Raw genomic sequence first — 27,663 nt, forward strand, 5'->3', positions numbered from 1 at the left:
CTAGCAGTTCTTTGTGTGGTAAATAAAACCTCCTTTTTACGGCCCCCTTTGATCCTATAGCTTTATCACTTTCTACCACAAGCAGTTTCTATTCACACAAGTTGGATCTCTTTCATACTGCATCTCATAACATGCCTAGTATATTCACTTATGCTTCACAAAGTAGTTAGATTCCTTACTTGTACTGATCCGTGGATTCGTACAAATCTGGAACCAACTCCTTATCTATGAGTGAATGTCTTCGCACGATGAGGTCAATGTCTTCTAAACTGATTTATCTTCAAAATCTTCTGAGAATGCATATGACCTCTTCCCCTTCCCTCGCACCTTAATGCTGTCACAGGTACATGTCCATGGGAGAATCCCTTGGTTCCATGGTCTGCATTCATTTGCAGAATTCTTACAGCATCACATAAATTCTCCCGAAGCCAGTTCCTGTTTGTCCAGCAAGCAAAAACCTTTGAAGCCTCTGAACGTATTGAAGCCTTTCAGATTAAGGTTCATGGCTTTAGAAAAATCAGCAAGGAAGGGTGGCAAAAAGCGTCGAGGAGAAACATCAAGTGATCTGCCCGATGACCTCTCAGAGCTGTACAAGACAGATCCTGAAGAGGATTACAATCAGCGCAAGACGCGAATCCAATGGATTCGACGCTATTGGGTAGAACAGTGGTTCAAGTACAGATTTGTAACCAAGGAATATGCTGAAAAGAATGCCATCAAGCGACCATGGGGAGACATCCTCTACAAAAATCTTCAACCCAGGACTAGAGATGAAGCCATTGAACAAGGCTTCTATCCCTGCATGGTCCGTGGACCACAACCTACGGATGCTGACCCATCGTCCCTGCTATGGTGTCGTGACGACATTTTGTTCAAGCGCAACTTCCAGTTTGCCCAGAACTCAGCAAAGCAGAACAAGAAGACATTGGGACTAGACTTCAACCCTGGTCCTTCTGCTCCAAGGGCTGACGGCACACATGATGCATAACCCAATGTCGTCGGTCCTTTCTACAACCTTGAAGGTCTCATCACCCATATCTTGGTTTAAGGGAAAGCAGTGGATGAGCCTGTAGATGACACTGAATCAGATGAAGCGCCTGCAGCGCCGAAGCCAAAGAAGCAGCCTAAAGCTTCAAAGCCTGCCTCTGCTCCAAAAATCTCACGTGTGAAGCCTTTGGCAACTGCACCTCCTGAAGATAGTGTGCAGTCTGAAGATTTGTCATGCATCTCCAAGCCCCAGAAGGTCAAAGATGCCTCTGCCACACACCAGCCAAGAGCTAACAGCTGCTGCCATTCTGCGCAATGATGCCATTGATCTGTCAAGTGATGAAGATCTTGCAGATGACGCTCTTGAGCAACTCATCAAGAGCAAAGAAGAAGCAGAAATCTTCAATGATCTGCCTCTCTTTGATGTAACAATCATCCACAACTTCATTGATGAGTGGTTTGACACGCCAAACATCAGCTTCGAAGATCTGCAACTACCCATTGGCCTCAGTGTCGCCTTCCATGGCGCCATTGCTTCAGAGCTAGCTATTGCCCAGCGCATTGTTGAACTGAAGCAGAAGATTGACTTTGAGAAATCTCAGTTCAAGAAGCATATGGCCAAGCTCAGCGTGCAAGAGGTGAAGAACTTCAAGATTATGCTGCACGAGCTCAAAGAAGCCTTTCTCAAGAAACGTGCAGAAGCTCAGGGTTCTCGTGAGCGCATGAAGGTTCTGGCTGACAGATGTGTGCAAGCCTACAATGAGGCTGAGAAGCGCAAGGCCCTTGGGCGTTCGGGCATTGATCCCAGGATGGCTGCTAAGCAGAAGAAGAAGCCCACTATGGCCGAACCCGATGCACCAAGGCAGGAAGCAGATCCCATTGTCTTCCCAACTAGAATGACTGGCTCGAAGCCAAAAAGCCGGTCAACCGCTTCAGAGCTGAAGAAGACGAGGACTGCTGAGGCTGAAGCCAGGAAGAGGAAACATCCTGAAGCCTCTCCTACTGCCCCCTCCAAGAAGAAGAGGAAGACCAAGAAAGAACGGGCTGCTCCCACAGAGCCTTTGATTGTTGAACCCATTTCCATGGTTCGTCCTGACGCTGAATGTCAACTGATAATCCATGAGCCTGCTTTCACAGAGGCTCATGAAGCTGAAGACTTTCCAGCAGCTGATCCCATCGCTGCTGAAGACATTGGTCACCATGACCATGTAGAAGATGGTGCAGTCCTTCCTCAGCTCGAGCACAGCGAACTCATCAGCATTGGTCGTCCTCTGACGCCAATCGCTCAGGATGCTTCATGGGCTGATCGCCCACAAGAGGAAGAAGACTTTGAGGCCCAGCCAACTCCAATTAGACAGGCGTCGCTGTCGTGGTTCTAGCTCTGATAGTGATGTATGGGGGTATGTATGGAGAGGCTAGATCTCAGCTATTGGGAAGTTGTAAACACACCAAGATGTATGAGTTCAGGCCCTTCGCGGAGGAAGTAACAGCCCTACATCTCGGTGCCCGGAGGCGGTCGATTGGATTACTGGCGTGTGAATAACAGAGTTGCGAACCCTTCATACTGAGGAGGGGGGTGGCTTATATAGAGTTCGCCGGCCCCCTCCTGCCCTCAATAATGCAGGGTTTAAGGTACATTTAAGGTTGGGTGTTACTGGTAACGCCCCTAATAAAGTGCTACAATGACCATAAAGACTACTCAATAGCCGACCGTTTGCCTGCGGAGTGACTTTAGGTCTTCTGGCAGTCGAGTGGTTGGCTTCGTGGTCGAGTGATAGCTTCTTGGTCGAGTGTCTTGAATCCGTCGAGTGGGATACCTTCAAGTCGATTAAAAGGTGACTTCCTCTAGGGACGTCCTTGGGTAGGGCTCTTTGGACAGGTCCGTGCCCCTACCCTAGGTACGTAGCTTCATCATTAGCCCCCGAATGGATCGAGGTTTTGAGTGGGGAAAGGGTTGGAGAACTTTTCGACTGGCTCTTTGGGCTACGTGAGTGCCTCGTTTTGGGTCAATCGTCACGGATGACGTTGCCAACCTTTTTCAGTCGCCTTGATCCATTCCAGGCCTTTCGTCGAGTGAATTTCTTTATTTGTGACATACCGAGCGGCGCGGGCGGGGTCTTCCGTTTTGACAAGTTGTTCTGCAGCCCGCGGATGTCGTGGGATTTCGGATTTTGGGAAGCGCGCGGGACGGGAGCGGCCGCAGTAATCAGAAGCGATAAAGCGGAAGCTCCTCGATCCCCGCGTCACCTTTTTTGCCATGTACTGTGCGCGCGTCTGCTGCGGGATTTGACTGGATAGTTTGGGCCTACCAGTCAGCCACTCGGGAGCGGCCCCTTGTAAATCGCCGGCTCGGGGTTTCCAAGCAGTGCGCTCTCTTCTCCTCCTTTCTTCTTCCTCTCTCCCTTCACAAGTCCTTCCGCCACCTCCGTTCTCGCCCCAGCGCAGCAGGCCCGTGCGAGACTTCGCCGGCGACTAATGACGAAGGGCAATACCTCCACTCTGGAGCGCGCGAAGAAGGCGGTGGCGCAGGGGAAGGGGAAAAGATCTGCTAGGGGCAGATCCTCCTCAAGGTCCGCTCTGCCCAAGGGCTGGATCCAGGGCGATTGGATGCCGTCAGTGATCCGGCAAGAGGATCTCGACGACATGGTCGAGGGGGGAGTCATTCCCCACGAGGCTGCGCATCTTCCAGGGAGAGAGATCGAACCTCAGCCCTGCGATGGTGAGTGCGTGCTCCTAGCCACCCACATGGACCGAGGGTTTTCTCTGCCGCCCCATCCTTTTTTCCGGAGCTTCTTGAACTTCTTCGGAGCGCAGCTCCACCACTTTACTCCCAACTCCATTGTATACCTTGCCGCTTTCATTTCCATGTGTGAGGCTTTCTTGGGTTGCCGCCCCCATTGGGGGCTTTTCAAGCACATCTTTACCTGCTATTCTCAATCGGTCAAGAAGGCCAAGTCGAGTGATGAGAGGACGCAGGTGATCCAGTTGTGCGGGGGCTTGGCGATCCAGACGAGGGGGAAGAGCTGTTTTCCATCCATTACTTTCCCGGAGTCGGTCCGTGGCTGGCAGGCGACCTGGTTCTACTGTCAGGACCAGGCGACCCCAGGACAGTCGACTGGTCTTCCTCCTTTCTCCCTCGACCGAGCTGAAAAACCTGCTTCTCTGAAAGTGGCGCCGGAGGAAAGGGCCCAAGTCAAAGTGCTGGCAGGTCGAGTGGTTGAGCTTGTCCGTGAGGGTGTGACGGGCATGGATTTGCTGGAGGTCTTCCTCCGGAGGCGCATCCAACCACTCCAGGCTCGTGACCACCCGATGTGGCTGTACTCGGGTCTTGACGACACCACTCGGATCCACCCGGAGGAGGTCACTGATGAGATGCTGGAGGGGTGGCTGTCGAGCATCACAGGAAACAAGGACAACCCCTGAGGAGCCAGGAGGGTAATTCCACTCGACAACTCGTACGACGTGGACCAGGTATGTCTCTATGCTCCTAACTGAGATCTTGTTTTTCTTCATTGGTCTTCTTTGAGTTGGTCGATTGACCTTTGTCTTATCTGTTGTTTTTCAGGCGACTACTGAGATGTACTCGACGCCCAATGGGGCACAGGGGCCAACTGAGGAAGGGGAGGCGAGTGGAGGTGAGAGCGGGGACGATCAAGGCGAGTGGGAGTCCGACGGTGAAGGAGAGGGAGGCGACGACGTCGACTCCAGCGAAGAGGAGGAGGAGGAGGTTGAACCCACCCGCCCGGAGGGGCGATCCAAGCTCACACACGATCCAGCGCGGGAGCGTGGTAGTGCGACTGCTCCTGTTGGGCAGTCGTCGAAACGCCCCCGGACCTCTTCTCCTACGCCGACTGGAAAGGCTCCCAAGCACCCGCGCGTAGCGCCATCCAAGCTGCCCAAGGCCCTGCCCAAGATGAAGATGGCCGTCCCCACCATTTTTGGGTAATAATAAAACTTGTTTTCCTTTATCGACCGTGGACGGATCCTTGGTCGATCCATTGAGCCAACCGACTGACTTTCGAGGCTTGCAGTGCTGCTACTTCTGAGATCTCCGCCAAGGACGACGACCAAGAGATGGAGGATGCTGTTACCTCCAACCCTGGTACGATTACTGACGTTCCGCTTCGGGTCGACTAAACATTTATTGCAACCCTGGTCGATTGAACGTTTCCTTTGTAGCCCCTCCTCATGTTATCGACCTCCCGGATGACGACGACGAGTGGGGAAAGCTCTGAAGAAGAAGGATCGAGATCTTGCAGAGGCACAGAAGGAGGCCTCGAGCAAAACGAAGCTCGCAGAAGAGAAACTGGCTTCGGTCGGAGCTCTTGAACAGGAGAACCCCAGACTGAAAGCTGCTCTCGAGGCAGCTAATCGAGATACCAGTCGACTGAAGAAAGAAAAGATGGCTCTGCACGACAAGGCGGGTGAGCTGGCGGGGAAGGTAAAAGATCTGGAGGCTTATCTCGGTGGACTCGCCAAGAAGCTGTTCGTCATGCTCGGAGGTAATTATTCCAACCCGGCTGTCTTGTAGTTACCGAGCCCGCGTACGGCCACTGTCTTATTCTTGAATTGTGTTTGCAGAATTCTGCCAGAGCTTCAAAGAGGAAACCAGTCAAGTGGAGCCAGGCTTGGACCCCGCCAATTCTCTCGTGAAGGACGAGGCTGCTATGAACGTGCTCCGGATGGAGTCTCGTGTTACCAGCGTTGTTGATTATCTTGCTCGGCTGAAGGTTGCGATGTCGCGGATCGACACATCACTCTGGCCCGGAACGACACTTCAGAACGACCTCGAGTCCCTGATGGTCCGACTGAATGAAGTCCCGGGTCGAGTGGCGGAATGGAAGAAATCTTCTGCTAGATGTGGTGCTGATGTCGCCCTGTCTCTGGTCCGCGTCCATTGCAAGGAGGCGCGAGAAGAAAAGCTGGCCGCCATCCAAGTTGCCAATACCAGGAAGCACAACTTTCAGGACTTCATGGAGACTTTTATTGCTGCTGCCACTCGTATCGCAGACGGGATCGACTTGGACGAGTTCGTCGCCCCTTCCAGTCCTCCTCCCGAGGAATGAAAAACTTTCATGCTTCACTTTAAATTTGCCTCGGAATGCCGAGTGGATTTGTAACCATTAAACTCCGCCGAGCCGAGGGCTCGAGTACTTTGATCTGAGGTCTGGGACCTTTTAGGCTTTATCCGATCTTGATTTCTCGTTGAATATCTTAATGGTTTGATTCGTCGATTGGAACTTGATCTTCACTCGGAATAACCTTGTATTTGCGGCGCAGCTCCGAAGGAGAAGGTAGCAGTCGACTCACGGATTGGGTTGTGTCCTGTACTTAGGCGAGCGCTGGGCTGCAGCTAAGCCCCCGAGTGGGAGGTTTGCTCTCCACTCGGTAGGATTTTTTAAACACTTAGGCGAGCACTGGGCTGCAGCTAAGCCCCCGAGTGGGAGTCTGGCTCGCCACTCGGTAGGATTTCCAAACACTTAGGCGAGTGCTGGGCTGCAGCTAAGCCCCCGAGTGGGAGGTTTGCTCTCCACTTGGTGGGATTTTTAAACACTTAGGCGAGCGCTGGGCTGCAGCTAAGCCCCCGAGTGGGAGGTTTTCTCTCCACTCGGTGGGATTTTTAAACACTTAGGCGAGCACTGGGCTGCAGCTAAGCCCCCGAGTGGGAGGTTTGCTCTCCACTCGGTAGGATTTTTAAACACTTAGGCGAGCACTGGGCTGCAGCTAAGCCCCCGAGTGGGAGTCTGGCTCGCCACTTGGTAAGATTTCTAATCACTTAGGCGACCGCTGGGCTGCAGCTAAGCCTCCGAGTGGGAGGTTTTCTCTCCACTCGGTAGGATTTTTTAAACACTTAGGCGAGCACTGGGCTGCAGCTAAGCCCCCGAGTGGGAGTCTGGCTCGCCGCTCGGTAGGATTTCCAAACACTTAGGCGAGCGCGGGGTTGCAGCTAAGCCCCCGAGTGGGAGGTTTGCTCTCCACTCGGTGGGATTTTTAAACACTTAGGCGAGCGCTGGGCTGCAGCTAAGCCCCCGAGTGGGAGGTTTGCTCTCCACTCGGTTTGATTTTTAAACACTTAGGCGAGCACTGGGCTGCAGCTAAGCCACCGAGTGGGAGGTTTGCTCTCCACTCGGTAGGATTTTTAAACACTTAGGCGAGCACTGGGCTGCAGCTAAGCCCCCGAGTGGGAGTCTGGCTCGCCACTCGGTAAGATTTCTAATCACTTAGGCGAGCGCTGGGCTGCAGCTAAGCCTCCGAGTGGGAGGTTTGCTCTCCACTCGGTAGGATTTTCAAATACTTAGGCGAGTGCCTGACTGCAGCTAAGTCTCTAAGTGGGAGAACTTAGGTGAGTACTGGACTGCAGCTAAGCCCCCGAGTGGGAGGATTTCTCTCCACTCGGTAGGATTTTTTCAAACTTAGGCGAGTGCCTGACTGCAGCTAAGTCTCTAAGTGGGAGAACTTAGGCGAGTACTGGACTGTAGCTAAGCCCCCGAGTGGGAGGATTGCTCTCCACTCGGTAGGATTTTTTCGAACTTAGGCGAGTGCCTGACTGCAGCTAAGTCTCTAAGTGGGAGAACTTAGGCGAGTAATGGACTGCAGCTAAGCCTCCGAGTGGGAGGATTGCTCTCCACCCGGTAGGATTTTTTTCAAACTTAGGCGAAACGGATTCGCAGCCAAGTCACCCACTGGGGGATTTCGTATGCAAACAAGAGTGACAGCAATTATTGGGACACTCTTGTCTTTGGTAAAAATGAACTGCAGAATTTTTTTCTTATTACATCTCGTCCAAGGGAGAACTCAAGTGTAAAAGGGGCGGAGCAGTTCCGCATTCCAAGCTCGTGGCTCGTCGATCTGGTGATCAACATTGTAGAGGTGATATGATCCATTGTGGAGGACTCTGGAGACGATGAAGGGGCCTTCCCAAGTAGGAGCAAGTTTGTGTGGTTTCTGTTGATCCACTCGGAGGACCAAATCTCCTTCCTGGAAGGCTCGGCTCTTCACATTTCTGGCATGGAATCGACACAAGTCTTGCTGATAGATGGTCGATCTGATCATAGCCATTTCCCTCTCCTCCTCTAGGAGGTCGACTGCGTCTTGCCGGGCTTGCTCTGCTTCGTCTTTGTTATAAAGCTCGACTCTGGGGGCGTTGTGAAGTAGATCACTCGGCAGGACGGCTTCGGCTCCGTAAACCAGAAAAAATGGCATTCTTCCGGTCGACCAGTTCGGGGTGGTCCTCAGCCCCCACAAAACCGACAGAAGTTCGTCGACCCAAGCGCCTGCTGCGTGCTTGAGATCAGCATCAATCGAGGCTTCAATCCTTTGAGAATCAGACCATTTGCTCTTTCAGCTTGTCCATTCGACTGAGGATGCGCGACCGACGCGTAGTCGACTCGTGTGCCTTGAGAGGCGCAAAAAGCTCTGAACTTGTCTGAATCGAAGTTTGACCCATTGTCGATGATGATGCTATGCGGGACCCCATATCTGAACGTTAGCCCTCTGACGAAACTGATAGCAGTGCAAGCATCGAGATTCTTGATAGGCTTGGCTTCAATCCATTTGGTGAACTTGTCTACTACCACAAGCACATGCGTGAATCCGCTCCTGCCTGTCCTCAGTGCACCGACCATGTCCAGTCCCCAGACAGCAAAGGGCCAGACGAGTGGAATGGTCTTCAGGGCTGATGCAGTCTTGTGTGACATGTTGGAGTAGAACTGGCAACCTCCACACTTGTCGACTATCTCTTTTGCCATCTCATTTGCTCTTGGCCAGTAAAACCCTGCTCGGTATGCTTTAGCCACAATGGTCCAAGAAGACGCATGGTGACCACAGGTCCCCGAGTGGATATCATTAAGGATCATCTGACCCTCTTCTGGTGTTATGCATTTCTGACCGATTCCAGTCGCGCTCTCCCTATACAACTGTCCCTTTATGACTGTGAAGGCCTTGGATTGGCGGACAATCTGTCGAGCCTCTTCCTCGTCCTCCGGGAGTTCTTTCCTCAAGATATACGCGATGTATGGTACCATCCAGTCGGGAGTGATAGCCAAGACCTCCATGACTAGGTCGACCACAGCAGGAATTTCGACTTCAGTCGGATCTATGGCACTTTTCGGTTGCGGGGCTTCTTCTGTGAAAGGATCCTCCTGGACTGACGGCGAGCGGATGTGCTCCAAAAACACATTGCTGGGGATGGCTTCTCTCTTGGAGCCTATCTTTGCCAGATCATCTGCTGCTTGATTTTTCAGTCGGGGGATGTGATGAAGCTCTAACCCCTCGAATTTCTTTTCTAGCTTTCTTACTGCGTTGCAATAGCCAGTCATAGCTGGGCTTCTGACGTCCCACTCCTTCATCACCTGATTGACCACCAAATCTGAGTCGCCGTAGACCATGAGGCGCCAGACGCCGAGTGAAATGGCCATGCGCAACCCGTACAAGAGTGCTTCATATTCTGCTTCATTGTTGGAGGAATCGAAGTGAATCTGGAGGACGTATCTGAGCTTATCTCCTCGGGGGGAGACCAATACTACCCCAGCACCGGAACCATTCAGCATCTTAGATCCATCGAAGAACATGGTCCAGTGCTCCGAGTGAACTTGAGTCGGAAGTTGCTGTTCAATCCACGCGGCGACGAAATCTGCGATTGCTTGGGACTTGATAGCCTTCTTTGCTTCGAACTTGATATCTAGGGGAAGGAGTTCAATCGCCCACTTAGCCACTCGACCAGTTGCATCTCTGTTGTGCAAGATCTCTGACAGTGGAGCGTCGCTGACGACTGTAATGGAATGGTCAGAGAAGTAGTGTGCAACCTTCTTCGTGGTCATGTAGATCCCATATACAAGCTTCTGGTAATGGGGATATCTTTGCTTCGAAGGGGTCAAAACTTCAGACACATAATAGACTGGGCGCTGAACTCTGAAGGCCTTTCCTTCTTCTTCCCGCTCGACCGTGAGTACTGTACTGACAACTTGTCCCGTGGCCGCGATGTACAGCAGCAGAGGCTCTTTACTGATTGGGGCAGCAAGCACCGGCTAGGTGGAGAGCAGAGCTTTGAGCTCTGCAAACGCTGCGTCAGCTTCTGGAGTCCACTCGAACTTGTCAGACTTCTTCATCAGTCGGTAAAGAGGCAACGCCTTTTCACCGAGACGAGAAATGTATCAACTTAGAGCGGCCAAGCAACCTGTAAGCTTCTGGACATCGTGTACACGCACAGGGCGCTTCATCCGGAGTATGGTGCCAACTTTCTCGGGATTGGCGTCGATTCCTCGTTCGGAAACGAGAAAACCGAGTAACTTTCCACCTGGAACTCCGAATGTGCACTTTGATGGATTGAGCTTGATATCATATCTCCTGAGGTTAGCAAAGGTTTCGGCAAGGTCAGTCAGTAGGTCGGAACCTTTCCGTGACTTAACCACAATATCATCCATGTATGCTTCTATGTTCCAACTGATCTGAGTGAGCAAACACTTCTGAATCATCCTCATGAACGTGGCTCCAGCATTCTTGAGGCCGAAGGGCATGGTGACATAACAGAAGCACCCAAATGGGGTGATGAAAGCCGTTTTGATCTCGTCGGGTCCATACAGACGGATCTGATGGTACCCTGAATAAGCATCTAGAAAAGACAAATGCTCACACCCCGCGGTCGAGTCCACTACCTGGTCGATGCGGGGGAGAGGGAAATGATCTTTCGGGCAGGCCCGATTGATGTGTTTGAAGTCAATGCACATGCGAAGTGACTTTATCCTTCTTGGGGACCATGACAATGTTGGCGAGCCACTCGGAGTGGTAAATCTCTCGGATGAACTCCGCTGCTAAGAGCCGAGCCACCTCCTCGCCAATAGCTTTCCTCTTCTGGACGGCGGACCGTCGAAGATGTTCTTTCACAGGTTTGAACTTCGGGTCAACTCGTAGATGGTGCTCAGCCAGCCCCCTGGGAACTCCAGGCATGTCAGAAGGCTTCCATGCGAAGATGTCCCAGTTCTCACGGAGGAACTGGATGAGCGCTTCTTCCTATTTGGAGTCAAGCGTCGTCGAGATGTGAGTCGGAGCAGCGTCGGGGTCGGTCGGGTGAATGTGAGCTGTCTTAGTTTCACCGGATGACTGAAAAGCGGATTCTGAAGTAGGCTTCTTGGCTCGTAGCAATTCACTCGGGTCAGCAGTCTTCTAGTACTCTTGTAGCTCAACAACTGCCATCTGAGCGTCAGCAATCTTGGATCCTTTCTGAAAACACTCCTCTGCTTTCTTCCGATTGCCGATAACGGTGATCACACCTCTGGGGCCGGGCATCTTCAACTTGAGATACACGTAGCACGGTCGAGCCATGAAGCGTGCATAAGCTGGCCGGCCCAGAATAGCATGATAAGCACTTTTGAAGTCCACAACCTCAAACGTCAACTTTTCCTTGCGGTAATTCTTTGAATCACCGAAAACCACGTCGAGAGCAATCTGGCCGAGTGACTCGGCTTTCTTTCCAGGAATGACTCCATGGAAGCTCATGTTGCTGGCGCTGATCCTGGACATCGGAATGCCCATCCCTTTCAATGTTTCGGCATACAATATGTTCAAGCCACTGCCACCATCCATCAGGACTTTGGTCAGTCGAGTGCCTTCGACAACTGGGTCGACCACCAAAGCTTGCCTCCCAGGGGTGGCAATGTGCGTAGGGTGATCGGACTGGTCGAATGTGATGGCAGTCTGGGACCACTTCAGATAACTGAGTGTTGCCGGAGCAACCATATTCACCTCACGGTTAATGACTTTCAGTCGACTCTTGCTTTCGACATCAGCAAAAATCATCAGGGTGGAATTGATTTGGGGGTATCCATCGTCGCTATCCTCCTTGTCCTCAACTCTGTCCGACTCTTTTTCCTTATCTTTGGGCTGTTTGCCCTGAAACTGCTGGATCAGGAGCCGCCACTGTCGAGTGGTATGCTTTGGATAAATAAAATTACCCTCTTCATCCTTCTTGGTGTGGATGTGACATGGCAGATCCAAAACATCATTTCCATCTTGATCCTTGACTTTCTTGGGCTTCCAGGGGCCTTTGGGTTTTCCCTTGAAATTTCCCTGGGTTACGGCCAGGGCCTCCCCAGGGGCGGCTGGCTCGGCCTTCCGCTTCTGCTTCCGACTGGAATTGCCTCCGGTTTCCTGGGCGACTGCTTTCTGCTTGCCACTCCGGAGTCGATCTTCATCTTCTCCGTTAGCGTATTTGGTGGCACTTTCCATCATCCGATTCAGGGACATTTCTCCGGTCCGACCGAACTTCAGGTTCAACTCTCTGTTCTTGACGCCTTCTTTAAAGGCACAAACTGCTTGATGATCCAGTACATTCTCAACCGTGTGATGCAAAGTGATCCACCTCTGGATGTAATCCCTCAGAGTTTCACTCGGCTTCTACACGCAAGACCGCAATTCTGTAAGGCCTGCGGGTCGCTTGCATGTTCCCTCAAAGGTTGTGACAAACACTCGAGAGAGATCCTCCCAAGTGTAGATGCTGCTGGGTGCTAACTGATTCAGCCACGCTCTGGCCGAGCCCTCTAACAGGAGAGGCAAATGCTTCATGGCCACCTCATCATTGCCACCGCCAATCTGTACAGCCACTCGGTAATCTTCGAGCCAAGTGTCAGGCTTAGACTCACCGGTGAACTTGCTGACTCCAGTCGCCAACCGAAAGTTGGGAGGAATCACTGCGGCCCTGATGGCTCGACTGAAACACTCTGGCCCTGAAACGCGTACTCTGCTGCTGGCGGGCGCATCCCTGTTCTGGCCTTCCCGATGAGCCCTGTTCCTGTCAAGCAAACCTTGAACGAGGAGAGATCTTGCGTCAAAGCCTGGGTCCCTGGGGTCGACTGGAATCCTCTGCCCAACGCTATGAGGGCGTCTGTCATCTCGATGTCGAGGCGCATATGACCCACTCCTCGGGGGAGGGGTTGGCACTCGACGTCGATCATCACGATCGGATCGGTGATCATACTGCTCATTCCTCCTGTACTGATCATGCCGGTCACCACGTCCCTCACGCCTCGGGGGCGACCTCGGGCTGTGAGCCGACTGGACTGTATCTGTTGCAACGGATCGACTGTGGATCCTATTCCGCGACTGAGAAATAGCGGAATTCTGGTTTCCCACCGCCCGGAGCAACGCTCTGATCTGTAACAAGCCCCTGCCAGCCTCCGACTGGGAGGGCCGAATCGATTCTGCTATACGGGCCGTGGCAGCCAAATTCTGAACTGGGGTTCGGTATACCTGCGTCGGCGGGAAGAGCTGGCGTCGACTAGACTCGGGAGCCCGCTTACGCGCTTGCTTGTCAAGTGCTCGCTGGAGATTCTCCAGTCGAGTGCGCTCGGCCAAATTAGCCAAGCGCGCGTCCTCCAAGGCCCGGGCCTCGGGGGTCTCTCCGACGATAGGAGTGCGGAGTGCGTCCATGTTCCGGCGGCGAAGCTCCTCTCGCTGTAATGACGTGAGAGGTTCGGGGAGATACTCATCGTGGGGATGCGACGGGTCGCCCCCACCCGCGCCTCCATCAGCGCGAGGGAAACCGGGAGGACTGTGCGTTCCATCGACCGCCAAAATCTCAGCCGCTGGGTCGCTGCTGTCGCACTCGGATGCGGTTTCCGCGGAGCCAGTCGACAGGTCGAACAGGCCGCAGAGAGATTCGTCGGGCTCGATTGCCGCGACTTGCGGGGCGGCCGACTGGCGAGCCACGGCATGCCTCACCCACCTCTGAAGTCTCGACCGACCGGAGCGCTTGCGCCGGTGGGAGACAGAGCAGGGAGACGATATGGGGGCCGACCGATACTGGGTCGACGGCTGCCGCAGGAGGACGCCACGAACGCATGCGCGGAAATGCGTCGCGCCGCGGACGGGGAGCGCGTCGATGTCGAGTGGCACCTCCTGAAGCCAGGCGGAGTCGTCGGCGATGAACGTGAGCGCGCCGAGGCGGATCTCGCGGCCCTCCACCAAAACTCCGCACGAAACCATGATTAAAGGGATCGGAAAAATCGCAACTTCTCCAATCAGGCGCTAAGATTCCTGCCCCATGGTGGGCGCCAACTGTCGTGGTTCTAGCTCTGACAGTGATGTAGGGGGGTATGTATGGAGAGGCTAGATCTCAGCTATTGGGAAGTTGTAAACACACCAAGATGTACGAGTTCAGGCCCTTCGCGGAGGAAGTAACAGCCCTACGTCTCGGTGCCCGGAGGCGGTCGATTGGATTACTGGCGTGTGAATAACAGAGGTGCGAACCCTTCATACTGAGGAGGGGGGTGGCTTATATAGAGTTCGCCGGCCCCCTCCTGCCCTCAGTAATGCAGGGTTTAAGGTACATTTAAGGTTGGGCGTTACTGGTAACGCCCCTAATAAAGTGCTACAATGACCATAAAGACTACTCAATAGCCGACCGTTTGCCTGTGGAGTGACTTTAGGTCTTCTGGCAGTCGAGTGGTTGGCTTCGTGGTCGAGTGATAGCTTCTTGGTCGAGTGTCTTGAATCCGTCGAGTGGGATACCTTCAAGTCGATTGAAAGGTGACTTCCTCTAGGGACGTCCTTGGGTAGGGCTCTTTGGACAGGTCCATGCCCCTACCCTAGGTACGTAGCTTCATCAGTCGCCTGCGTTGCGCAGGCTTCGCAAAGGACCAAGGCCTCCAGTCTCTGCGTCTGAAGCTGAATCTGCTGAAGACATTCCGGCTGCATCAGCCGATGAAGAAGTCCCACAAGCTGCTACTCCCATGTCCCACCAAGAAGCGGTTCTCGAGGAGAACGTGATTGTGACGGACCCTCCAGCTCATCAAGTGGAGGTTGAAAATCTTGAGGCTGCCACCACCAACACCACTGAAGCCACTGACGATGTCATGGCTGAAGCTAATGTGGAGCCCTCACCAACAAAAGCACCAGAAGTCAACGAAGCCACTGATCCCACTGCTTTTGTTCCCGCGCCTGCTGCCGGTCCTCAGTTCGACTATCATGTTGAGCACAGGCCTCAGGTACATAAGCCAATCCCAAGATTGCCCAGGTTCCCAGGTCCTGCATCAGCACCTGGATCCTTCAATATCAATGGCTTCAGAGCAGACAACACATTCTTCAATAGCTCCAGGAACCCCTACTCAAGGGAAAGAATATCATCTGATCGGTTCTGGAGCTATCCGCAGCAAAACTATTACTCTTGCATTCTCTACAATCAAGGTCGCATCTTCCCACACAAGCGTCTTGACATTGAAGCAATAGCTGGTCTGCCCTGTCTGGAAGAGGCTCTGGATTGCTTCAAGGAGGTTGGATTGCTGCCATTCGTCACTGACCAAGAGCATTGGAATGAAGAGTTGCTGCTCCAATTCTATGCCACACTTCACATCCGCGGGTATAACAGAGATCCGAAGACTTGGGTCCTAGAGTGGATGACAGGAAACTTTCATCATGAAGCCAAAGCCTTTGACATCATTGAGCTCACTGGTCTACCCACTCCCGGTGATCTCTATGAATCTGGCTGTCAACTTCACAGTGAAGCTGTGGAGAGCATCTTTCAGAAGCCTGAACCTAACATGAGTCAGATGCTCAGTATGATGAAGCCATTACCCCAAGATGCTGCATATCCCAAAGAGTTCTTTGTTGAAGACCTAGAGTATCTGCCAAGGACTATTTATCACATCATAAGGCGAACTCTCTGGCCCATCAAAGGACACTCTCCACATGCCAAGCTGGAAGGTGCAATGAAGACTTTGGTCTTCTATATTCTTCATGGAAAATGCTTCAATGCACAGGACTTCTTCATTCGCCAACTTGCTGCATCAGGCTCTGATCTGTTTGGCTTGAAGTTCTACGCTCCATGGGTAATGCGGCTAATCAGACTTCACTCCGCTATCTCATATCAGCCATCTGCTCGCAATCATCGGATTTTTCTGCCTGATGTGGATATGTCTATTGAAGCCATCTATCCTGAGCCTGCCAAGGAACCTCTAAGTCTTCAGAATGCAGAACATCAAAGTTTTTCTCAGAACATTGAAGGAGTTGAAGCAGTCACTCGTGTGTATCCTTTGGCTGGCACTACACGTGCACCGCATCCTGCTCTCACTGAAGCCACTGACAGTACAACTGCCCCACGACCCAAGAAGCGCACTCGTGTTCTCAATGACCGAGAGCTTCTTGTGGCTCTTCATCAGAAACAGGATTGGCATCATGACTGGCTGAAGCGTCAAATGCAAAGCCTCTTGGTGGATGTTAATCGCATTCGCAATCTTGCCACCAAGAATGCCTTTGTTGCTCATGAAACTTCTCGACGCACATGGAAATGGCTGACGCTGATGTGTTCTGAAGATGATCTTCAAGAGGATGGCTTCTCTGAGCGCTTCAAGTTTGACTCCACACCTCCTCGAAGGGCAGTGCTGCAACGAACTCCATCTCTTGAAGACTCTGAGTTCTCTTCCTCTGCTGCAACTGTAAATGCCAGAGTGATCGAGGATGACGACGATGCTACTTCACCGCCGCCTCCTTCAGCATGCTTCGACACTGCTCCAAGCTCTTCTACACCGCTTCAACGATCCTGCTGCTTCACCTACTCGTCATGGGAACGAGTAGAGGCTCTATGTCTTCAAACCTTTTTGGTCCTTATTGACAAAAGGGGGAGAAGCATATGAGTTTAATAGTCTTCAAGCAGGTCCATATGGGCGGGTGCTTCATATTTTGCTTCGTGTTTACAACTCTTGTTTTTTGATACATTTGGTTCTTTGAGTTGTAACACTTAAACTCGATGGTCGTCTGCTACCTATTTGCCATTTTGTGATGCGATGATAAATTCCACATGTGCGACGATAAATTCCGCACTTAGATCATTTTGCAGACGTCCATTTTCCATTATGCATGTCATTATCTTCACATACCTTCACATGCATAGTGGATTGCCATCATAAGTTGAAGAGGATCTCCACAAGCACAACCTGCCATGTGCATTTGCATTCCAAAAGCAAATTACTTATATGCACATCTTCAGGGGGAGCACTTGCAACTTATGAAGACAATTCCTTATCCTTTACAATTTCACATATTATATTCCCCGTTGAAAACTTCAACTAGTTTGTCATCAATCACCAAAAAGGGGGAGATTGTAAGTGCATCTAGTGCCACCCCTAGTTGGTTTTGGAGTATTGACGACAAACTTAGTTGAGGGACTAATGTGTTTGTGAGAATTGCAGGATAACACAGGTAGATGTCCCTCATTGATTCGGTTTTCCTACCAGAGATGACCCCTAAAAATGTATGAAGACATTGAAGTCAAAGGTGGTATATGAAGATATTCACATTGAAGACTATGACAAGAGAAGACATCACATGAAGCCTATGGAGCTCGAAGACTTAGATCTTTCGTAGTTCTTTTTCTTCTTTGTTGAGTCATAGGAACCACCGTACTGTTAAGTGGGGTCCAAGAGAACCAGTCAGAATGACTGAAGTGATGCTTAACCAAAACCTATGTCTTCGAGTGAAGACTATGAGAGCGAATCTTGTCCAGAGTCGGACAAGTCAGCTTTGCTTGTAGCCCAAGTAAAGTTGCCGTGTGAGTTTGAAATCTGACCGTTGGAACACGTGTCAGTTCCTTAGTGACCCAGGTCATTTCGGACAAATCAGGTCGGGTTGCCTAGTGGCTATAAATAGCCTACCCCCTATAACCATAAACGGTTGGCTGCTCAGAGTTAGTGTACGGCTTTTGTCGTTTGAGAGCAACCCACCTCGAAGCCTGTGAGAGAGAATTCCTTGCGAGGATAAAGCCCTAACCACCCAAAGCCAAAGAGAATTAGGCATCACTTAACTCTTCTTGTCTGTGTGATCTGAAGACTTATTACACTTGAGGACTGTGAATTCTCCACCCGGTTAGGCGTCGCGTTCTGAGCATCCAAGAGACATTGTGGATTGCCGGTGAACAAAGTCTGTGAAGGTTTGGGAGTCTACCTTGAAGACTTACCAGAGTGATTGGGCGAGGTCTGTGTGACCTTAGCTCAAGGGGAATACGGTGAGGACTGGGTGTCCTGAGCTGCGTGTTCAGGACTGGGTGTCCGGGACTGTGTGTCCTCAGGTTTAAATACCTAGCCGCCCTAACCAGACGTACAGTTGTCACAGCAACTGGAATTGGTCCAACACATCATTGTCTTCAACGAGTCACTGGTTTCATCCTTCCCTTCTCTTTACGTACTGTTACTCCTTGTGAAGTCATTGTATGATTGCACTATCTTATATCTTCACTGAGTGACTGCGTGTTCTGTTTGGCTTCATAATATCTTCCTACCTGATCCTTACTACATTGCTGCTATTAGTCATTGTGCGTTCTCTCTATTGAATACTTGACTATGGCTTGCCTAGTGTAGTCCACCTTTCGCTGCAGGGTAATAGGTTTATTTCTATCGTTTGTCTTCATAACTTCCACGTTTTGAAGACTTTCACAAAAATCGCCTATTCACCCCCCTCTAGTCGATATAACGCACTTTCATTTACTTACCTCAAAGCCTGTTAGAAGGCTGGCACAGGCTTCAGTCAGTCCGCTCTTGGCGGACCGAACCTTCTGGATCACCACACTCATAATAGTCCGGTGCTCCTCGTCGATGGAGGCGCCGTTAAGCGTCTCCAGCAAATTTTCCGGTGCCTCCGGTTGGACGGAGGTCACCGGCTCGGTAGGCTTGCTCCTCTTGGAAGGAGGCTGCCTACCGGAGTCCGGAACCGTTGAAGGTTCTGGCGCGGTGTCCGGCTCAAGGCCGGACTTGGATCCCTTTGGGGTTCTATCCCCTTTACACCTGGAGTCCGAGAGGTTGCCTTGCGGCGCCTCCATGACCACCTCCTCCTGGCTTGGAACCTGTTGGGACGCCACCTCGGCGCCGTCCGTAGGGTGGGGGGAGGAAGCCGTCGGAAGCGAATTCACATCCGACGAGTCCAGGGAGCCGCTCGACGACTCATCGAGCCCGGCCTTGGGCGGACTGCACAATCATGTAAGACGTAAGGAAAAGCTGTGCAATGGGGGAAAACTATGAATCACTCTGGTATCCGGATACTTACGATTTCGCCAGGGGCTTGGCCATGTGCGGCCACTCCTCTTCGCCGTCGTCAGTGTTGGTGGAGTAGTCCGGAGGAGGGGTCTTCCCCCTCTTGGACCCTTCGGCCTCCCCGGTTGGGGCGGCCTTCCTTTTCTTCCCTCCCCCCACCGTGGGGGAGAGGTCTCCTCTTCCTCCTCCTCGTCTTCATGGGAGGAGCGCGCCTTGGAGTCGTCGGATGGTGAATCCGACACCTCCTGGCGCCGGGCACTCTTTCGAGTCCCTGTGGCCTTCTTCTTGGCCTTCTTCTCCGGCACCATGTAAGGTGCCGGAACCAGCAGCTTCGCCAAGCGAGCGTCCGCTGGGCCTTCGGGCAAAGGAGCCGGATAGTTGATTTGTCCGGACGTCTCCTGCCAATCCTGTCAAAGGTAAGGGAACTTAGATCCCGCATGGAGTCAAACTATGAAAAACTAATACCCTGTAAAAGGTGAAAACAGCTTACCGCACGAGTGTGACGCTGCGTGCTGAATGCGCGATCCTCGGTAGCGGATGCGGGGGCCTCGGCGCCCTTGAAAAGCACCTTCCAGGCATCTTCGTATGTCGTGTTGAAGAGCCTGCTCAAAGTTCGGTGTCGCGCCGGGTTGAACTCCCACAGGTTGAAAGCCCGTTGTTGACACGGGAGGATCCAACGGATGAGCATAACCTGGACTACGTTGACAAGTTTGAGATTCCTGTCCACCAGGGTTTGGACGCTTGTTTGGAGTCCGGTCAGCTCTCCTTTTTTACCCCACGACCCCCACGACAGGCCCGTCTCTTTCCAGGAGGCGAGCCGCGTAGGGGGTCCGGATCGGAACTCGGGGGCTGCGACCCATTCAGGGTCGCGCGGCTCGGTGATGTAAAACCACCCCTACTGCCACCCCTTTAGGGACTCCACGAAGGAGCCCTCGAACCATAGGACGTTGGGCATCTTGCCCACCATGGCGCCTCCGCACTCCGCTTGGGTGCCGCGCACCACCTTCGGCTTGACATTGAAAGTCTTGAGCCATAGGCTGAAATGGGGGCGGATGCGGAAGAAAGCCTCGCACATGACGATAAACGCCAAGATGTTGAGGACAAAATTCGGGGCCAGATCATGGAAATCCAGGCCATAATAGAACATGAGCACCCGGACAAATGGGTGGAGAGGGAAGCCCAGTCCGCGGAGGAAATGGGGGAGGAACACCACCCTCTCATGGGGCCTAGGGGTGGGGATGAGCTGCCCCTCTTCGGGAAGCCGGTGCGCAATGTCGTTAGACAAGTATCCGGCCTTCCTCAGTCTTTTGATGTGTCCCTCCATGACGGAGGAGACCATCCACTTGCCTCCCGCTCCGGACATGGCTGGAGAAGGTTGAGGTGGGGTGTGCGGACTTGGGCGCTGGAGCTTGAGTGCGCGGAAATGGATAGGCAAAGGAGGAAGAAGGCGTGGATGAAAAGGTGGATCCTTATCCCCTTATATGGGCGGACACGACTATGCACCCCCACCAGCCTGGTAAAACTCGCTTATCTCCCAAGTGCCGTAGTCAATGGCGCGGTTGGGTTACCCACGCCCGTATTGATGAGAATCCCGGAATAAGGGGACACGATCTCTGCTTTAACAAGACGTGCCAAGGAAACCGCCTCGCTAAACGCACCGAGGTAGAACAATAAAACGATTCGATTTAAGACTTGGCCGTGGTGTGATGTCACGCTACGGAATACGTCAGCAGATTAGATCTGTGTAAATATTATTCTCTCTATGGCAATATGTGGAAACTTATTTTGCAGAGCCGGACACTACCTTTGTGTTCAGAATCTTCTATGAAGTACTTGGAGGAGGAACCCGCCTTGCAATACCGAAGACAATCTGCGCGCCGGACTCGTCGTCATTGAAGCCTGGTTCAGGGGCTACTGAGGGAGTCCTGGATTAGGGGGCGTCCGGATGGCCGAACTATACCTTCGGCCGGACTTCTGGACTATGAAGATACGAGATTGAAGACTTCGTCCCGTGTCCGGAAGGGACTTTCCTTGGCGTGGAAGGCAAGCTTGGCGATACGGATATGTAGATCTCCTACCATTGTAACCGACTCTGTGTAACCCTAGCCCTCTCCGGTGTCTATATAAACCAGAGAATTTTAGTCCGTAGGACGAACAACAATCATACCATAGGCTAGCTTTTAGGGTTTAGCCTCTCTGATCTCGTGGTAGATCTACTCTTGTACTACTCATATCATCAATATTAATCAAGCAGGACGTAGGGTTTTACCTCCATCAAGAGGGCCCGAACCTGGGTAAAACATCGTGTCTCCTGCCTCCTGTTACCATCCGACCTAGACGCACAGTTCGGGACCCCCTACCCGAGATCCGCTGGTTTTAACACCGACACTCGTGCCACACCACCGCCGCACTACGTCGCGAGGCCGATGCAACAACGATCGGGCCAAACACAGATGAGGCTGAACGCAGTTGCTAGGCAGTCCAATGAACCGCCCCGTGGACAGTGGGGGGACAATGGATATGATGCTTATGGGGATGGCCAGAACCGTGGATCGTCGTCTACGGGAGGTGGACGTGGTTATGCCTGGCAGAGTGATGGTTCTGCTGAGAGACCATTTCTCGGACCTCCGGGTGGTTTTGTCGAGGGAGCTTCTGGCCCGGACTATCGGCAGAGAGGTGGCTACCGTGGTCATCATGGTGGTCGTGCTGGTGGTCGTGGTCGGTACCGCAGACAGCCTCCGCCACCGGTCGTTGTTGACCAGCAAGCTACTGATATGGCGACCGATCCCGTTCAGTCGACCGAACTACATAGCCAGGCGATGGAGGTTGTGATGGCTTTGGCCGACGTGGAGGTTCCTGTTATTGGTGGTTCTGCTGAGGCAGGTGACAGGTCAGAGTCTAAGAGAGCGTCCAAGTGGGCTCGTAAGAAGGAAAAGATGCTTTGCTATCGATGTGGCGAGAAGGGTCACTTCATTGCTGAGTGCGTGGCGGAGCTGTGCGATTCGTGTGGTAAGCCAACACATGCCTCGGGGGATTGCCCGCTTCTACATGTATGGAGTATATTGTGCTGAGCTGATGTTCTTTGAGTCCCCGACTGTGAGAGAGATTCCGGTAGAGACGCAGAGCTTGGCGACTGGTATTGTGAAAGCTACCCAGGGAGTGGTTTCTGAGGCTCAGATTGTGCAGAGACTTCAGGAACTGGCTGCAGGTGATTTTCAGTGGGAGCTTGTCCATATTGAGGACAGTGTGTTTAGGGTTGACTTCCCAACGGTGGGTGATTTGCAGAGGTTGCTGAGCTTTGGGTTGTGCAAGGTACCTGGTACTAAGTGCATTCTGGAATTTCACGAGTGGAAGAAAGTGGAGCCTAAGGGAAAGCCGCTCACGCAGGTGTGGCTGCGGTTTTCCGGGGCTTCCTCTGAGCCTTTGACAGATGCTCGAGTTGTGGCTAGTCTGGGTATTATGGTCGGAAAGACTGAGAAAGTTGATATGGCATTCACCCACGCTCATGGGGTGGCCCGACTCCTAGTGAGTGTTCTGGACATTGAGTTCGTCCCGGATGTGGTCAACTGGATTTATAGGGGAGAGGTGTTTCCTCTTGAGATTGAGTTCGAGGATGCAGAGCTATTTGCCGAGGCGGTAAATGGGACTGATGTGGATATGCACGAGGGTGATGACAAAGCGGGTGCTAGTGAGGACCCGACTAATGAGGCTAGACGAGAGAGGTCCAACGGATCGGGACCTGCTGCTCAGTTGCCCGGGGATGGGCCCGGGGTGGAGCCGGCCCCAGCTCTGTCGGTGCCGATGAGTACTTTGCGGTTTGGGTCCTTTGAGCCAGCGTCTGCCCCTCCCAGACTTTGGAGCGACCAGGTGGAATCTGATGATGTTTTTGAGTGCGCGCTTCCGGTGTTGGAGTTTGATGCTGTTGATAGTCCTGTGGTGGGAGGCTTGATGGAGACGCACTCGGCGACGACCTTGGTGGGGGGTGGGGAGATGAAGCCTCAGGTGGTTTCGCTTTCCCCCGCTCCTCCAGTGGTCTCAGACCGGGTGATGTTGTCTGCTTCGGAGGTTGTGCCTGGGGGGGGGGGAGTCCGGGGCAGGTGGCCTCGACCTCTTCTCTTCCTATTCTGGCGCTGGAGACGCCGGTGACGCCGATGATGGCCGGCTGCGGGGGAGGCCGTCTGGGTCAGGTGGACCCGGTTCCTTCTCCTATGGTGGAGGCTCGAGCGGACGCTTCTCCAGTGGTGTTGGATGGGGGTCTGGGGCAGGTGGCCTTGACCCCTCCTCCTTCTTCGGCAGTCAGGACAGCGACGCCCTCCGGCCAGAGGGTTGGGGTGGGGGGAGTGCTCGGGCAGGCGGCGCCCGCGCCTCCCTCCCCCGGTTTCCCGTCCGTGGGGCTTGGGTGCCATCCGCCGCCTCCTCCAGTATTCTTGGATGACTCTTCAACGCGAGGTTCTACCCGGGAGGAGGTCATTGCCTTTGGTGGGATCCCCGACCCGGTCTCTGTGGGGCGACGGATGAGCTCTCGTCTCTAGGACCACCCTGAGGTTGACGACATGCAGCAGAGGTGCGCTATGAGGGCGGCCAAGCTTCGTGACATCGAGGTCACCACTGGTATGTCAGTCAACATGTCTAATTCTATATTGCATTTTCTAAAGATGAAATTATTAATAATGCCAACCAATTAGGAGTTTCTCTAGGGAGTACTAATAGTGAAATTTCTAACTCGGTTAATGATCTTCTAGATTTGGAAACGGAACGCGCTTTAGAAACAATTCGAAACCTAGCAGCAGTGAAACCTATGAATGATGCAGAGATTGATGCGTTAGGGGTAAGAGTGCTCGATAATTTTTGTGCGGATCTTGCACCATCCACTCTTGAATCTGAGAAAGAGGATGTAGTTTTAGAGGATGCAGTTGCAAGACCAACTGACCCCGGTTATGACTTAGGATCGAATTGCCCCCAAGGTGATAGATGCAACTACTACATAAATGGCATACTGCCTAGTAATAAAGATGACTATGACATAATAAAGAATAACACATACTATCATAAATAGCATAATGCCTAGCAATATCCAGGCTGAAGTACATAACACTACAGGCCCACAAGGCCATCAATGATAACACAATTGACATCCAATTATCATACCTGACACCAATAGAAACAATGACAGTTTTTAAAGCAAAAGATGTGACACCTGACCACTTGGCATGAGTGATAAGCCATATAAAAAACAATGAACAAATGATGTGACACATACATACAGTATATTCAAAATAAAGTAACCCAACTAATATTGCACTAATCTCCTCTCATGTAATGAAACATGAAAGTTTTTCTAGGCCGTTTGCGGTTCGCCTCCCCAACGTCGGATTGGGGCCGTCGGGGGAGCTCTACGCGACTACTTCAATGGTGTCGACTTCCCTCCTGGACCCGTAGATCGTTGCCTCCTCTCGGCATACCGCTCCACTTCGCCACCGACGTCGTCCTCTTCTTCTTGCTCTATTTCTGGCCACCATCTCACTACCTCACCTTGAATCATCATTTTGAGCCAATAATCACCATTTTGAACATCAGTTTTATCTTTCATGTTCTTCTATCCTCTACAGGCAATTTACTTGTTGACTTGTTGTCGCTATATATATCTGGACGAGCAGTATAAAGGTTATGAAAATATCGATCATTATTTTTTGTATCTGGACGAGCAGTAGACGAACTGCAACAGGTTAAGCACGCTGAGAGCCGCCATGAACCAGAAGAAGTAGTCAAGGTGGCCTTGGTCGAGGTTGTCCGGGATCCACCCCGTGGCCGACGCGACGGCGCCGAGCAGGCCAGAGTTGAGGTAGTTCCCGCCAGCGACGGCGAGCTGCGCGAGCGCCACACCCAGGCTCTTCATGGACTCCGGGGACTGGTCGTAGAAGAACTCGAGCATGCCGATGCTGGTGAACACCTCGGCCGCGCCCAGCACGAAGTAGCACGGCGCCAGCCACATGATGCTCATCGAGGTCTCCGGCGCCGCCGCCAGCCGCCTCGTCTCGACCGACGCGGCGTACGCCATGGCGGCCGCGGACAGAGCAAGGCCGACGCCGATGCGCTGCAGCTGCGTGAAGCCCCTGTCCTGATCGGTGACGCGCCGCGCGAGCGGCACCAGCACGGCGTCGTAGATGGGAACCCAGACGAGGACGCTGACAATGTCAAAGGTGGAGAGCGACGCCGGCGGCACGACACAGGTGCCGACGCGGTTGTCCATGGCCATCCCCAGCTCGATCATCGTCGACGACATCTGCGCGGTGACCGCGAAGAAGACCAGCGTCGACGCCCAGACGGGGGACATCCGCAGCAGCATCTTCAGCTCCTCCACCTGCGACACCGCGCAGAGCCGCCACGGGCCCTTCTTCTCCGTCGACGGCATCACGATCGCAGCCTTGTCAAAGAACCTGAATTGACTGGTATGCTCCGCCCCGCCATGTTCGTGCAGGGCCGAGGCATCATCGGGCAGCTCGAGACGGCAATTCCTTGCGGCGGCAACAACCACCTGGAAGACCCTCGTCAGCGGGCTACCTCCCACTCCCAGTGGCTTGTACCTGTATATCTTCCCGCCGGCAACGAATACGGCGAGGCCGAACCCGATGAGCACCGTCGGGATCGCGAGCCCGACGGTCCACCCGATGTTGTCCTGCACCCATACGAGCAACGTCGCCGACAGCAGCGAGCCGATGTTGATCGAGAAGTAGTACCAGTTGAAGAAGGATCCCTTGGCCACCCGCTCCGCCGGGTCGGCAACGTCGAACTGGTCGGCGCCCAGGGCCGTGGCGCAGGGCTTGATCCCGCCGGTGCCGAGGGCGACAAGGTAGAGCCCCAGGTATACGGCGGCGCGATGGACACCGCTGCTCTCGTCGGAAAAACGAGGCAGGAGCCAGGGAAGCGCCGTCGATGATGTCATGATGAGCATCCCCTGACAGAATTTTCAGAAATGTTGCACAGCATTTTTTACAGTAAATTCAGAAACGTTGCGGATTAAACTGATCGGATGGCATTCTGGTTGCCTCACTTACAAAGATGTAAACAGAGAGGAAGATTGCAATTGTCGAGTATCGTCCCCAATAAGAATCGGCCAAGAAAGCTCCGACGACCGGCGTGATGAAGCAGCTGCCGACCCAGGTGGACACATTCCTCGCGGCGTCGACGTTGCTCTCGTGGAGCACCGTCGTGAGGTAGGTGACCAAGTTCTTGGAGACGGCGAAGAAGCACAAGCACTCGCTGAATTCGGCGCCTGAGTTATACAGGTTACTTTAGAAGAAAGGCGCAAAAAGCATATGTTGTTGTAAACTGTGCGCAGTACCTAGGATGAAGACGCATGCTCTCCAGTTGCCGGTGCTCTGCTTGAGAGCAGGCTGTCTGTAGACATCAACTGTTCCATCACTGGTGTATCTTGAACACTCGTCCTGAACAACAAATGCAGAGACTAAATTTGATCACCAAATTCCACACTATAGGATGCCAACTAGGCAGCAGAGATGTTGGTTCAGCAGAGAAATATCTAGAGATCACCTGCGGCTGTGGAGGCAGGCAACGGTGGTTCAGAAGTGGCCTCTCCTCGTCTGCTGCTTCCATCTTAGACACTCCCGAGCTAGCCTTGAGAAATATTTCTTGCAAGTTCCTGCGAAGAACTCCGTGTACACCGGTCTATATAGGCATCCTGTAGTGTAGTGCAGACTGATTGGATGATACAAAGAAGAAAGAAAAACTGAATCGGGATAAGCAAAAGAATAATACTACTCCAAGATGCTTGTAATTGTCTCCACGTTTGTTCTACCTGCATCGCAATTGCACCGGCCAGATCCAGCGACAGGACAATGATAATAATTAAGAGTATCATTTAGTAGCCTTAATTGGGTCGGCGACACGAATGGTGAACAAGCCGACTCTTTTTTTTCTTCTTCTTCTTCCCATGTTGAGCTGCTGAACTGCTCAGGTAAATTGAGGGAAGGTGCTGCGGCGTAGGCAAGGGGGTTCCTTCTACTAATAGACTATCATCCTGTGCTCGCAGCCTCAGACTGCGATCTCTTGCTTGGACTTTCAGGTTCATGTTATGCGACAACTGTTCTGTGCCCGACCAAGCTCGAGTTTGAGACAAAGGCGGCGAGAGAGAGAGAGAGAGAGAGAGAGAGAGAGAGAGAGACCTGATGAGTGAGGCTGAGCCCTGTTCTTCCCTCTCCTCGCGGAGGAAGACGAATGCGGCAGCAGATTCCTACCTCCTGCAGTCCTGCGCGCTTTAAAGGGGGAGGAGCAACTGTATATCTCCAAACTAAACTAATTTAAGCTAGCCTACAACCTGCAGAAAAGAACAAGGGCACTGGAAACATAGCCATCAGCCCATCACTCACCACTCACTGTACTGTACACCATCCTCGCCCGTCGCTTTCTAACAGTTCTCTGACCAATTATTTCATTTCCGCTTGCCGTAAAGACACCGAAAAGAGAGAGAAAACATGCCCACTGTATCAGTTTGGCCTGAAAAATCAAACCTCTCGTTCTGCACCGAGACGTGTGCCGTGCTGAGCATTGCGGTGGGGAACGCTGCTTCGTTGCCTTAAGGCATCTGCCTTTAGGTCTATGACAAGTGGGTATGAACAGACACCTGCCTCATTCTCGCCCGTCGTTT

At 52.7% G+C, this 27,663-nt stretch overlaps 1 protein-coding gene across 2 annotated transcripts; it reads right to left on the bottom strand.

Moving 5' to 3' along the window:
• Positions 1-24,022: 24,022 nt before the first annotated feature.
• On the bottom strand, positions 24,023-27,336 carry LOC125521800 (protein NRT1/ PTR FAMILY 8.3-like). Of its 2 annotated transcripts, none has more exons than XM_048686859.1 (5): positions 27,182-27,336; positions 26,550-26,697; positions 26,341-26,443; positions 26,054-26,271; positions 24,023-25,953 (listed from the first exon to the last, which is right to left on the bottom strand). In XM_048686859.1, exons 2-5 carry the CDS (start codon positions 26,610-26,612, stop codon positions 24,682-24,684), a joined length of 1,656 nt encoding a protein of 551 aa, XP_048542816.1. In that variant the 5' UTR covers positions 26,613-26,697; positions 27,182-27,336; the 3' UTR covers positions 24,023-24,681. The 2 variants fall into 2 exon arrangements, with proteins under 2 accessions (XP_048542816.1, XP_048542817.1); XM_048686860.1 differs by lacking the exon at positions 27,182-27,336 and adding an exon at positions 26,815-27,174.
• Positions 27,337-27,663: the final 327 nt, after the last annotated feature.

Source organism: Triticum urartu, chromosome 7, assembly GCF_003073215.2.
Source record: "Triticum urartu cultivar G1812 chromosome 7, Tu2.1, whole genome shotgun sequence".
Taxonomy (NCBI): Eukaryota; Viridiplantae; Streptophyta; class Magnoliopsida; order Poales; family Poaceae; genus Triticum; species Triticum urartu.